Below are 14,492 nucleotides of genomic sequence, written 5' to 3'. Positions count from 1 at the left end.
CGAGTGCGAATATTTATCATGTAATTTTAGTGGGTTAATGACAATGATGATGTTGTCCGATGTAACAATGGATTCTCCAGTTCGAATGGCACCCATCTTTTCATTAAAAAAAAAAAAGCTATACCTATTTTATACTTGTAAGATATATTCTGAAATCATAAGAATAACAATAAGACATTAAGATCACAGATTTAATAAACCGAAATTACAATAAATCAATTACAATTTACTTATCTATAGAATAAGAAAGACATTAGTTCCGCAACAAGCGGAAATCTACACTGCGCAAGTGCTCCGTGGTAACGGTAACAGTAACGCGAAACAATTATAATATATAATTATATTAAAAATCAAAAAAGAAATTCCGTTGCCGGGACTTGAACCCGGGTCTCTCGGGTGAGAGCCGAGTATCCTGACCAACTAGACTACAACGGATGCTGCAATTCAGTGTAACTATATGATATATAAAGAAGTCCTAATGACTAGACAAAAACACTCACCACAGAACAAAAAATAAAAAGACTATCTAATCACCAGCCATATTAACTGTTTTGTGCTCATAAGAAGAAAACCAAGCTTTATTATATCAACTACAAAAAGCATACATCTCATTTGCATAGCTCTCTTTATTCAAAACAAGTTGGTGGCTTCATATTACATTGGCAAAAAAGATACAAACACTTGTACAAGTAATGCCACTCTATTCCTTACGTGATTGATACAGTTAATAGTACATTATACGAGACGTTATAACGTTTAATACCTCATTTTTGGGGAAAAATGGAAGAATTATAGCCCGCTATTGCGAGAGTGTGAGTTGAAGCTTGTATCTCTTGGTATATGTTTGTTTTAACCTGTTTTTGATCTCTTCCATACAATAACCGTTCCGTAGAAATCAGATGATGCTAACAAGTTCTCTCCATGGTTCCAAGCAACACCAATAACCGGAAATCGATGACCCTGCAGTTGGATATATTTTGGTCTTTAAGGGCCAATTTCATACCATAGGAAAGAGTAAAACCTTGTGTAAAAATAAGACGAACCTGTAGCTTGTTTACACAAGTATGCTTTGGCCGGGTTAAATCGTAGAAGTAGACATTTGAATCCTCACTTCCGGAAACTAGGCATTGTAACAGTATGACTGTCAGCAAACACTTAAAGAAAAGAAGTAACGAAGTATGTGGTAACATTGATATTGGAATACAAACCTATATATTCTCCTTTTTCAAGGGAAAGCAGTGGACAGAAGGAAGCCCGGATGCTGTATATTCGTGGATTTAGTTTCAGTGAGCAACGGAGAGTCAAATAACCCTGTATTTCCAGAGCAACACTACAGCATACCAACCTCACTATCAGTGGTTTGACATTTTGAATATACAACAAAAGTAACAGGGCGGGTTCAGTGGCCAAACCTGAAGAAAGATAAACTTCCATCTTGAGTACACGTAAGCAAGACAGGGCCCCGAGCCAACAGAGAAAAACTTCGGTACTGCACAGTTATGACTGCAGATTTCCGCCTTGTGCTACTTCGGTGACGATGAGAGCGAGACAACATTCCTGTGTGAGAATTCATGCTTATAGAATATATACAGCCCTGTAACAAATTATCCAAGAGAGTATATGAGTAAAAGGATAGGCAGCTCATTGGAAGAGAATTGTAAATGAATATATGCAATTACACACCGTCGCATCACCACAGAAAATGAGCTGTCCAGTGTGAGCATAATCCATGGAGGTAACCTCACTGTCAAAGAATATTTTATGAATGACCCTACCAGTGCTGAAATTGAAAACCTGAAATGTAGATGTATAAGTTACACCAATCAAATGCAATCAATTAAATTGATAATATCCTTGCAACCCTATGACATTATTGGAGTTAAAAAAACTGGTTCCCTCATGTTTTGGAAAAAGATAAACAAAAATCAAAGTAGCAATAAAACTTTTTGTGTGGGGATGTCTAATGAGATGTTCCATTATGATTGTAATGCAATGCCTACGATAAATGGGCATAGTGTTCATTTTATCAAGAAGATAACAGAAAAAAAAACCATAAGGTATGCAGTCATTACCGTAACTTCTTTGTCTGCATTGCCAGCTGAAAGAAAGTTGTTATTTACCTGCATCAAGAAGATAACAGAAAAAAAAAAAACCATTAAATGGTAGTATTTTCATGTACAATATAAATATAAAATGGGGTAAATGATTTTCACTTTGCACTGAAGTCATCCATAGATTTTTTTATGAGGAATAATACTTTATTAAGAGCTCAAAATGCAGTAACAGTTTGTCATCCACGGATTGTCAAAGGGAAAGCCAATATTAAATTGATCTGTGAAGGTTTAAAAGGGAACGTTATTGCAAATGAGGGTCATTTCAGGCTAGTGAACATAATATTCTTTGAGAATCTGGTAGAAAGGCAACCAAAAAGCCTGACAGGTATTCTACGCTGAAACCAGTACTTGGTTTGAATAAAATGACTTGCATTGATGAAACAAAAAAACACTTTAAACATGCATTTATAGTAAGATAACCAATATAACAAAAATATTGTGGCAATTTCGAGGGCTGAACTTTCTTAATTTTTGTGCACACTTACAGGGTGAAAACGGATACACAGTTGCGGAGACACTCCATATATTACTCGAATACAAAGGCCTTTTGAAATCTCCCACACTCGTACAGTTTTATCCATTGATGAGGATGCAATGTATTGATTGTTCGACGAAAAATCAAAGTCTGAAAAATGAACAAGAATTTCAAAAACGGATAGAAAGAGAAGCTAAAGAGATTCTCATCTTGTATAGATTACGGACTTGATGTTCAACTCTGTTGCATGTCATGTTTCCTTTACGTTTTTAAACATTAGAACCACTAAGAATACAACCTATTAATCTACTACAAAATTTATTGCCTAAACCAAAAAGGAATTTTGGTGGTACCAAAGTGTGTACTTGGAGCAAATTGCAACCTAGCACTTCTGTTTTCTACATCTCAAGGAATAATAAAATTAAAGTCTTTTGACTGCGAGAGTCTACTAAAACATGGCTACAAATATATCATTGCAAAAACAAAACAAAAGACAACAGTAGCAATACCAGTCGATCGAACCTGTAACATCTTTGGAGTGACCATGCAGATGCTTGAGGATTGAAGGTGGATCAGAAACAGTGCATACTGTCAAGGTTCCATCTGATGCTCCATATGCAAGCAGATCAGAACTCATGTGCCCAAACTTCAAAACCGTAACTGTACATGAAAAACCAATGAGGTTTCAACTTTCAACCTTATTAAAAGTCACATTCACTCTCAGCTTAATAACCCAACAAGGGGGTCCATCTAGTCTAGTACTCGATGGAAAAAAGTTACCAGAGGCTGTGCACTGATCAAAGATGCAATGCATTCCTACAAACGAGTACGCAGGTTCTGCCCGCCGAGGACGTGGGCGGTCACTATCACTTATACTGGAGCCAAAACTTCTGCGAGGTGAAGGTTGACTGCCACTCTGGACGTCCTAAAATAAAACGAAACTATAACAAAACCAAAAAAGGAAAAATCCAGGAAAGCACTTACAAATGACGAACTTTTGCATTGTGTTCAAGGATCATTGATTTTACAGTTCGAAAAGCTAAAGAATTACATGTCCTCATTCAAAAAACCGAAAACGATTAGAATGTGCAACAAATGCACACTATATAGGATTAACAAATACCCATAACGTAATGGAAATTGAACTCAAAATGCGCTGCATACCCTGCCAGGACTCCAGCTTTCGACGTCGTACAAAAGGGACAGCGGACTTGTAGGTAGAATCCATCTCCCACTGATGCATGAAGCAGTAAATTACCCTGATGTCAGCATACATTACGAATTTAAGAAAACAAACTAAACACTCACTAATCAGAAAATTAACTTTCGATTTCATCACGTTTCGAGAGATGAGCAAAGCTTTGATATGAATTGATCGCCGACCTGTTTCCGGGAGTGGTCTGGAGGCTCGGAGTCTGCATCCTCTCCAAATTCCTCGGCCGCCGGATGTAATTTCGAATCGCGACGTACCCTTTTCCATTGCATCTCCAATCCTTCAACAATCAGAAGCAATAACAATGTGACTGGAATGAACGAAATGAACGATTGAATTATGCAAATTGTTGAGTAGAGAAGGAGGAGGAGGAGGAGGAGGAGAATACTCGGCGGCGATGAAATGGGGACTGGGGCTTGCGAGAGAGTAGAAGGCGACGGATGCCAATGTAGTCGGGATCGGAGTCGGCGGGAGCAGGTTGAAGCAAGCAGATCAGCAGTTCTGGATCTCCATTCTTCTCTTTCTCCTTCTCCTTCTCTTCCTCTGGTGGAACACCACCATCAGCATTATTATTATTCTTCTCCTCCTCTGCTGGACCACCATCACCATCACCCCCACCGCTGCCGTCGCCGTCGCCGCTTTTCTCCGTCATCTGAGGAAGGTGAAATCGTTTGACTTTTGAGAAATATTACTCTTTGTCTCGTCTATGCTGCTGGATCACAAAATAAAAGAAACGGGAGAAGCAGAGATCAAACCTCAACTTTTTTGGTTAAAATTAGCTTACTTGGCTATGTCTAATTAAACTCAAGGTTCTAAAAAACGTTAGGCGCTGGTCGGGCGGCGGGTTGGCGCCTAGCGCTTAGGCGGCTAGGCGGGATGCGGACGTCTAGGCGGCCTAGGCGGATTTAGGTAAATTTTTTGTATATTTTGTAAATAAGTGCATATAGACACATAAAAAATTATACTTGTACAAAATCCATAGATAAGATAATAAAAGAATAATAAAATACAAAAAGAATATCTAACAAGTCTAAAATTTAGAAACACATTAAGCATATATGCCATATAACTTAAGATATTTTGAATGATTATATCTAATTTTTCAAAAATAAAAATAAAAATCTCACGTAATGGATTGGATGGTTTCATAATAAAACTACTAGAAAGCAATGTCAGACATCCCCAAACTATGTACATTGCTATCATCAAAGAAATCTCCTAACCAAACACACGTGGCTTAACGCACTGTCAAGTTATATGGGTGGCTTACATTTGGAAATGTCTGGCATTGCTTTAATGATAGCAATGCAAACACCTCCAACGGTCAGAAAAGCATTGCAAACACCTCCCATCACTCACATCAGCAAGAGACTCACAAACAGAGACCAATTTTTATTCTTTTTTATTCTTTGCTTTTCCCCATCTTGAATATAAAAATTTAAACCTGGGTATTGACAGCCCATTTTTCCTTTTTGAAAACGTCAACTTAATGCTAGCTATCCAAATGTGATTGGACAAAATTATAAAATAAATTAAATGGGAAAGTTTGAGATGGTCACGTGAGAATGAAAGGATGAGAGAGAAACTCATCTTCTTCCTCCTTTCGTCGCAAGAACAGAACCTGAAAAACTTAGAAATTCCAGAACACTGCACTCATCCTTTCTCAAGTTTGAAAACAGAAAAAAATTGAAATTCCAGACCGCCTAGGCCAACTAGTCGGCCGCCTAGGAAGCCCAAGGTCCGCCCAAGCCGCCTCGGCGCCCGCCTAATTCCTTCCCCGATTTTTCTCCCGATTAGGAGTTAATCCCGGCGGCTGGCCACCGCCCAGCGCCTAGGCGGCCGCCTAGACTGATTTTTAGAACACTGATTAAACTATTAATCATAATTAACATTTAATTCGTGAAGTTTGAAAATTGAATTCTATTTTATTGTGTGTTAGAGCAAGTCCACCTCTAAGGACATTGTGCCAGCACCCAGCCCATTTATCCACTCCAGTGAACCGTAACAGACTACAATGAACAATAATAGGCTAATGCATCTCCACCCCTAAAAAAATGCGCTGGCACCCAGCGAAAAAATGCGCTGGCACAAACGATCTCCACCCCTACAAAATGCGTTGGCACCCAGCCCATTTAAAATATTTTTAAATATTTTCTAAAGGAATAAAAAATAAAAATAGTTTTAATTTCGGATAGGATTTATAACCAATCTCGTAACGCTACGTGTCATTATCTAAAAGTACTATTTTGTGAATAGATTTCCGCTAAGATTTTCAACCAATCCCGACACGCCACGTGTCACTTCCGTTTTACAATAATTTAGCCAAGATTTCGATAAGATTTTCAACCAATCACGTCATGCCACGTGTCATTATCCGAACGTACTATTTTGTGGATAGATTTCCGATAGGATTTTCGACCAATCCGGACACGACATGTGTCACTTCCGGGTTACGATAATTTAGCCAAGATTTCGATAAGATTTTCAACCAATCACGTAGTGCAACGTGGCATTGTCCAGAACCTCATCCTTTATTTTTTTGTCCATATAAACCCTACATCCCTACATCCATCCTCACACCAAGCTCAATCATTCTTTTTAGCTCAGAATCCTTGTTCATCGTTTTCAAATCTTGAGTTCTTATTACAATGTCTTCTTCAAGAAAAGTGTATAAACAGTTGCAGGAGCAACAGAAAAGGTTGTTGGCACAACAGGCAGAATTGGCCAATCTCGAGGAAGGTGGAGGTGGAGATGAGGCTTTCTTCATGGAGGAGGATGAGGATGATCACCATAGAAGGCAGAAGGCAGAAGGCCTCACATTCCCACCGTGTCATGGAAGTCGTGGGTCACATAGCCAAACCAAGACGTGCTGCAAACCTCGATAGAAAAAGGGAAACCAAGAGGAGGATGAGGCTCTCTCAAAGTGTAGAAAATATTGAAATGTAGATAGTATAAAAAATGTAGAAAATATTGAAATGTGGTGTAAATGTTGAAGATGAGGGTTATGTATTTATAGAAAAAAAAGGGTTTTTATCACAAATGGTTCCTAAAATTGACCCACCCCATCAAGATGGTCCCTGAAATTGAAAATCAATCAATGTAGTCCTTGAAATTGGGTGTCGCAAATCAATGTAGTCATTCCGTCATAACTCCGTTAAAAATTCTATTATGTGCTGATGTGGCAAGTGACGTGGCACACTTTATATTAAAAAACTAATAAAATATTATTAAAAACTAAAAAAAAATCATTTAATATTTTTTAAATGTTAAAATAATAATTAATTATTTAAAATAAAAATAAAAAAATAAAAAAACCCATGTTTGTCAAACCCCACCCCACCCACCCCGTCCCCTTCTCCCCCAGCCCTTGCAACCCGACGAAGAAGAAGAGAAAAAAGAAAAAAGAAAAAAAACCCTTCTCCCCCACCCCCTGCAACCCGAAGAAGAAGAAAAAAAAACTCTTCTCCCCATTCTCCCCCACCCCCTGCAACCCGAAGAAGAAGAGAGAGAGAGAAAAAAAAAAAGCCTTCATCCCCATCTCCCCCACCCCCTGTAACCCAAAGAAGAAGAAAAAAAAAAACCTTCTCCCCCTTCTCCCCCACCCCCTACAACCTGAAGAAGAAGAGAGAAAAAAAAAAAAAAAAACCCTTTTCCCCCACCCCCTGCAACCCGAAGAAGAAGAAGAAGAGAAAAAAGAACAAGAAGAAAAAATATATATATTAAATGATTTTTTTTTAGTTTTTAATAATATTTTATTAGTTTTTTAATATAAAGTGTGCCACGTCACTTGCCACATCAGCACATAACAGAATTTTTAACGGAGTTATGACGGAAGGACTACATTGATTTGCGACACCCAATTTCAGGGACTACATTGATTGATTTTCAATTTCAGGGACCATCTTGATGGGGTGGGTCAATTTCAGGGACCATTTGTGATAAAAACCCAAAAAAAAAAACATTTTTTTAAATTTTATGTATTTTTTTTTAAATTTTATGTATTTTTTAATAATTTTTATGTATTTTTTATAATATTTAATAAATTTTAATAGAGTTAATTAATCTGGACCGTTGGATTTGAAAAATATTGAAATCCAAGAGCAGGGAGTTGCCACGTGGCCAACGGTCATATTTTTTACCTTTGGGCCTTTTTTTTTTTTTACTTTTTTGTGAAAAAACGTGGACCGTTGATCTATGATCGGATGATCTATTTTAAAAGTAAAATTTAATTTTTTTTTACCATTGGAAATCCAACGGCAAAAAGGGAGCCACGTCACCTGCTCGGCGTGAGTTCTGAGTGCGCCTGAGATGCGGGCCCCTGCCTCTGAAAGGCTGTCGGGCACTCGCGCCACGGCCCCGTGAATCGCACGCGCAAGGTAAACAGCCCAGCTTTTTGGTCAATCTCTTTTGGGCTGGCCCAGAGACCAGCTCGGGCTGGGTACTAGTCAAGTTGATGGGGTGGACTAAATTGACAGGGTGCTGGCCTTGTTTTTAGACAAGGTGCTGGGTGAATTGGACTCCGGTGGACTTGCTCTTAAAAATCTTTGCGGATTTAGGCATGAACTTGTAAGTTATTGTCAATTTTTATCATAAACATTTATTTTAGTTAATACTGTTGGAATTGGTATGAAATCAGGTTTGTATTCCTAACTAAAGTGGGAACCTAGTTGTAATAGGTGTTGGAGACTTGGCTGCAAGTTTCCAGGTGGCTTTTGGATTCTAACTTAGTTTAGGATTAGGTTTGTGGCTAGATTATTTAGTATAAATATGTGTGAGCCTTAACGTTAGGGTGTGTGAATTGTGAGAGACTTGTAAGGCGGAAGAACTAATGTGTGAGTTTGTGAGTTCTTTTGTAATTTTATAGTTAATAAAGCAAGCTTCCATTATTCATATTTGTGTGGTTGTTCTTGGTTTAATCATCTTGGTTGTGTTTGACAAGTGGTATCAAGAGCAAGGTTCGGTGATTAAGCCAAAACAATGACAAAATCTGAAGACTCCAACAAGAGTGGAGATGATGGGGGCACCGAGGTAACCAAAACCTCGGTGCAAAGTGCTAGGTTCGAGATCGAGAAGTTCGTCGGGACCAATAACTTCGCTATATGGCAGTGCGAAGTTAAAGATGTGCTGATACAACAAGGACTACTTGTGCTTGGAGATATGCCTATGTCGATGAAGAATGAAGAATGGCAATGGCTGAATGCGCATGCATGTTCCACAATTCGGTTGTGTCTTGGCAAGGCACAAAAGTATGGTGTAATGAATATTTCATCGGCCAAGGAATTATGGGATACATTGGAGTCCAAGTATTTGAAAAAGAGTGCAGAAAATAGGCTTTATCTTAAGAGTAAGCTTTATCGTTTCCAGTATAAGGAAGGAACAAAGATGATTGATCATCTCGAAGAGTTTAACAAGATGATTGCTGAATTGTTGAACTTAGAAGAGACGATCAAGGATGAAGACAAAGCTTTGATCGTGATGAATTCTTTGCCTGAATCCTATTAATCATTCGTTATGACATGGATTTATGGTAGAGAAACTATTAAATTTGATGAGATCTCAAGTGCTATGATGAATCATGAAGTTCGAAATCTTGATAGATAAGAGAGGAACAATTCTGAAGCATTAATGGTGAGAGGAAGATCAAAAGAAAGAAAGTCTGCAAATAGGAAGAAAAGCAAGTCTCGCACAAGAGGTAACTTAAGCAGCAGAAAATTATTGGATAAGGATGAGTGAGCCTTTTGCCATGAGAAAGGACACTAGAAGAAGGATTGTCCTAAAATCAAGGCTAAAAACAAGGAAAAGAAACATGAAGATTCAGAGGCAAACATTGTTGAAGCTGATGATGAAGATTTTGTTTGTGCCCTAATAGCAGCAAAAAGCATAGACTACGTGAATCAATTGGTGCTTGACATTGGATGCACTCATCATATGACTTCCCAACATCATTAGTTCTCATCTTTTAAAAATCTCATTGGAAGGTGACGATAATCCATGTTCAACGCAAGGAATTGGCAGCGTTATGACCAAGCATCATGATGGTGTAGTTTGAGAGCTACAAGGAGTAAGATATGTTCCAAATCTCAAGAAGAATTTAATTTCTTTAGGCACCCTTGAATCTCAAGGTTGCAAATTTTATTATGAGAATAATATACTTAAGGTAGTTAGAGGGGCATTAGTGATGATGAAAGCTCCTAGAAGAGGTTTGCTTTACTTGTTGGAGGGCAAAACCGTGGAAAAACAGGTGGCTATGGTGGCAGAAGGTGATCAAGCTGATACATATTCTCTATGAAATATGAGGTTGGGGCATGTGGGAAACGAAGCGCTGCAAAGGTTGATTAAACAAGGGTTCTAAAGGGAGCTAAAAGTGGAAAAATAGAGTTCTATGAGCACTGCGTTCTTGGCAAGCAAACAAAGGTAAAATTTGGTATTGCAATACATCAAACTAAGGGGATATTAGATTATGTACACACAGATGTCTGGGGACCTGCAAAGAATGAATCTCTAGGAGGGAAAAAATGGTTTATGTCATTCATTGATGATTACTCACGAAGATCATGGGTTTATATGATGAAGCACAAACATGAGGTGTTGAATATTTTCTTGGAATGGAAAAATATGGTTGAAAAGAAGATTGGCAAGAAGTTGAAAGTCTTAAGAAGTGATAATGGTGGGGAATATACTTCTGATCCCTTCTTTGATATATGCAAAATTACTCGTCACTTTAGTGTTAGAGAAACCCCACAACAAAATGGTATTGCAGAACGGTTGAATCGGACATTGTTGGAAAAAGGTGAGATGTATGCTTTCACAAGCGAAAATGCATAAAAGATTTTGGGTAGAGGCATTAACTATGCATGTCATATTTTGAATTGTCTACCTTCTGCAGCTTTAAATGGTAAGACTCCAATGGAGTTATGGTCAGGAAAAATAGCTCAAGACTATGAAAGATTAAGGGTTTTTGGGTGTGATGCTTACTACCACGTGAAAGAAAACAAAGTGGATCTGAGAGCAAGAAAAGCTATTTTTTTAGGGTTCAATAATGGTGTCAAGGGATTCAGATTGTGGAGCATTGAATTCAAGAAGGAAGTAGTGAGCAGAGACGTGACGTTCAATGAAACTTATATGAAACTTAGCGAAGAAAGGAATGTTGTCCATGAGGTGGAGCTATCATCCAATAATTCTGAAAAAACAAGTACCGAAGACGATGTTCACATTGAAGAAGAAGATTGTGTCAACCAAGAAGAAAGACAAGATGAAGAAGCACTACTATAATATTAGCTTTAAGTGGCGGATGATGGTGGCGGTTTTAGAAAAATCTTGTCGGATAAATTGTATTCGACACATCATTTAATTAATGGCAGATATTAGAACAATCTTGTTGATTATATCCGACAGAAATTCCTGTCGGATATTTACTGGCGGATATGAAAAAAATATTGTCGGATATAACCGACATTATTTTTTTAATCTTTTTAAAAAAAATATTTTTTATATATCCTGGCGATTTTTGAGTTAATGGTGGTGGTTATAACCGACAGAAATTGACTATTTTATTATTTTACTTTCTGGCGGTTATTATTTTAGTATTCGGGCGATTATAACCGATAGAAATGAAAATTTTATTATTTTTAAATGTTATATTGATTAAAAATAAATAAATAAACACATATTTTAAATACTTTTTTTTTTCACTCATGACCCTAAAGTCTAATGAACCCAATTCCCACGAGCCATAAATTTTCTAAGAGAATAATAACAACAGACTACAATCTGAAGCTCTATCATTTTTGTAATAAAAATTATGCTCCCTCACAGACAAGCAACAAGATACAAAGAAATTCAAACAATTTTTTTCAATGCGTCACAAAGCACATTGTTTGGCACATAAACACACATGAACATCTGGTGTATTTTATCATGTCTGGTTTTATTAGTTTAAAATGTTATATTGATTAAAAATAAATAAATAAACACATGTTTTAATTTTTTTATTTTTTGCGATTTTTTACACATGCTATCTCGGAGTATATACAAACATATTTGACGGTTTGATCGTTAAAACTAGTTTCGTAGAATGCATATCCTATAAAATTGATAGATTTAACAAACACTTAGAGCTAATGTTATATTTCCATTAAGTATAAAATAAGATTTTGTGGTATCCACTAGTGTAAATATTTTAAATTGAAGATCAAATTTATTCATTACATTCTTATAGGGTCGAGGAGTGTAGCTGAAAAAAAATCATTAAAATCAGAACTAAAATAACCGTTAAATTGTGATTTTTTGTTTATAACCGTCGAAAACTTTTGTTTCGTTACGTAATCTCTTAATGTTTGTTTTATGTGATTTTTTACATATGTGATCTCGGAATGTGTAAAAACAAGTTTGACGGTTGGATCGTTGAAAAACGCTTCGTAGAATGCGTATCGCATCAAAATAGTAGATTTAATAAACACTTAGAATTAATGTTATACTGCCATTAAGTATAAAATAAGATTTTGTGGTATCCACTTGTGTAAATATTTTAAATTGAAGATCAAATTTATTCATTACATTCTTATAGGGTCGAGGAGTGTAGCTGTAAAAAATCATTAAAATCGGAGCTAAAATAACCGTTAAATTGTGATTTTTCGTTTATAACCGTCGAAAACTTTTGTTCTGTTATGTAATCTCTGAATGTTTGTTTTTTCTGATTTTTTACGTATGCGATCTCGAAGTGTGTACAAACAATTTTGACGGTTGGATCGTTGAAAAACGCTTCGTAGAATGCGTATCGCATCAAAATAGTAGATTTAATAAACACTTGGAATTAATGTTATACTTCCATTAAGTATAAAATAAGATTTTGTGGTATCCATCAGTGTAAATATTTTAAATTGAAGATTAAATTTATTCATTACATTCTTATAGGGTTGACGAGTGTAATTGTAAAAAAATCATTTAAATAAGAGTTAAAATAACCGTTAAATTGTAATTTTTCGTTTATAACCGTAAAAAACTTTTGTTCTGTTACATAATCTCTAAATATTTTTTTTTTGTATTTTTTACTATGCGATCTCGGAATGTGTACAAACAAGTTTGACGGTTGGATCGTTGAAAAACGCTTCGTAGAATGCGTATCGCATCAAAATAGTAGATTTAATAAACACTTAGAATTAATGTTATACTTCCATTAAGTATCAAATAAGATTATGTGGTATCCACTATTGTAAATATTTTAAATTGAAGATCAAATTTATTCATTGCATTCTTATAGGGTCGAGGAGTGTAGCTGTAAAAAATCATTAAAATCGGAGTTAAAATAACCGTTAAATTGTGATTTTTCGTTTATAACCGTCGAAAACTTTTGTTCTGTTATGTAATCTCTGAATGTTTGTTTTTTCTGATTTTTTACGTATGCGATCTCGAAGTGTGTACAAACAATTTTGACGGTTGGATCGTTGAAAAACGCTTCGTAGAATGCGTATCGCATCAAAATAGTAGATTTAATAAACACTTGGAATTAATGTTATACTTCCATTAAGTATAAAATAAGATTTTGTGGTATCCATCAGTGTAAATATTTTAAATTGAAGATCAAATTTATTCATTACATTCTTATAGGGTTGACGAGTGTAATTGTAAAAAAATCATTTAAATAAGAGTTAAAATAACCGTTAAATTGTAATTTTTCGTTTATAACCGTCGAAAACTTTTGTTCCGTTACGTAATCTCTAAATATTTTTTTTTTGTATTTTTTACTATGCGATCTCGGAATGTGTACAAACAAGTTTGACGGTTGGATCGTTGAAAAACGCTTCGTAGAATGCGTATCACATCAAAATAGTAGATTTAATAAACACTTAGAATTAATGTTATACTTTCATTAAGTATCAAATAAGATTATGTGGTATCCACTATTGTAAATATTTTAAATTGAAGATCAAATTTATTCATTGCATTCTTATAGGGTCGAGGAGTGTAGCTGTAAAAAATCATTAAAATCAGAGTTAAAATAACCGTTAAATTGTGATTTTTCGTTTATAACCGTTGAAAACTTTTGTTCCGTTATGTAATCTCTAAATATTTTTTTTTTGTGATTTTTTACGTATGCGATCTCGGATTATGTACAAACAAGTTTGACGGTTGAATCGTTGAAAAACGTTTCATAGAATGCATATCGCATCAAAGTAGTAGATTTAATAAACACTTAGAATTAATGTTATACTTCCATTAATTATAAAATAAGATTATGTGGTATCCACTGTTGTAAATATTTTAAATTGAAGATCAAATTTATTCATTGCATTCTTATAGGGTCGACGAGTGTAGCTGTGAAATATCATTAAAATCAGAGCTAAAATAACCGTTAAATTGTGATTTTTCGTTTATAACCGTTGAAAACTTTTGTTTCGTTATATAGTCTCTAAATGTTTTTTTTTTACGATTTTTACGTATGCAATCTCGGAGTGTGTACAAATAAGTTTGACGGTTGGATCGTTGAAAAAAGTTTCGTAGAATGCATATCGTGTCAAAACGGTAGATTAAACAAACACTTAGAGTTAATATTATACTTCCATTAAGTATAAAATAAGATTTTGTGGTATCCACTAGTGTAAATATTTTAAATTGAAGATCGAATTCGTTCATTGCATTCTTATATAGTCGAGGAGTGTAGCTGTAAAAAAATCATCAAAATCGGAGCTAA

General features: G+C 35.7%; 1 protein-coding gene and 1 non-coding gene across 7 annotated transcripts; both read right to left on the bottom strand.

The window, feature by feature from the left end:
• Positions 1 to 362: 362 nt before the first annotated feature.
• Positions 363 to 435, bottom strand: TRNAE-CUC (transfer RNA glutamic acid (anticodon CUC)). The gene has a single exon. It is a non-coding gene; the product is annotated as a tRNA-Glu (tRNA).
• A 125-nt stretch (positions 436 to 560) lies between these two features.
• LOC103445110 (uncharacterized) lies at positions 561 to 4,568 on the bottom strand. Of its 6 annotated transcripts, none has more exons than XM_070806497.1 (12): positions 4,191 to 4,568; positions 3,973 to 4,082; positions 3,713 to 3,848; positions 3,370 to 3,514; positions 3,112 to 3,249; positions 2,600 to 2,739; positions 2,073 to 2,120; positions 1,684 to 1,794; positions 1,413 to 1,594; positions 1,209 to 1,330; positions 1,044 to 1,120; positions 561 to 960 (listed from the first exon to the last, which is right to left on the bottom strand). In XM_070806497.1, the coding sequence occupies exons 1-12, from the start codon at positions 4,452 to 4,454 to the stop codon at positions 850 to 852; spliced, it is 1,584 nt and encodes a 527-aa protein (XP_070662598.1). In that variant the 5' UTR covers positions 4,455 to 4,568; the 3' UTR covers positions 561 to 849. The 6 variants fall into 6 exon arrangements, with proteins under 6 accessions (XP_070662598.1, XP_028965393.1, XP_008382308.2 ...); XM_029109560.2 differs by having other exon boundaries at positions 3,370 to 3,505; XM_008384086.4 differs by having other exon boundaries at positions 3,370 to 3,505; positions 3,754 to 3,823; positions 4,191 to 4,567.
• Between the last annotated feature and the right edge of the window lie 9,924 nt (positions 4,569 to 14,492).

The sequence above is a fragment of the Malus domestica genome, chromosome 10 (assembly GCF_042453785.1).
Source record: "Malus domestica chromosome 10, GDT2T_hap1".
NCBI lineage: Eukaryota > Viridiplantae > Streptophyta > Magnoliopsida > Rosales > Rosaceae > Malus > Malus domestica.
This window is presented reverse-complemented; position numbering and strand designations above follow the sequence as displayed.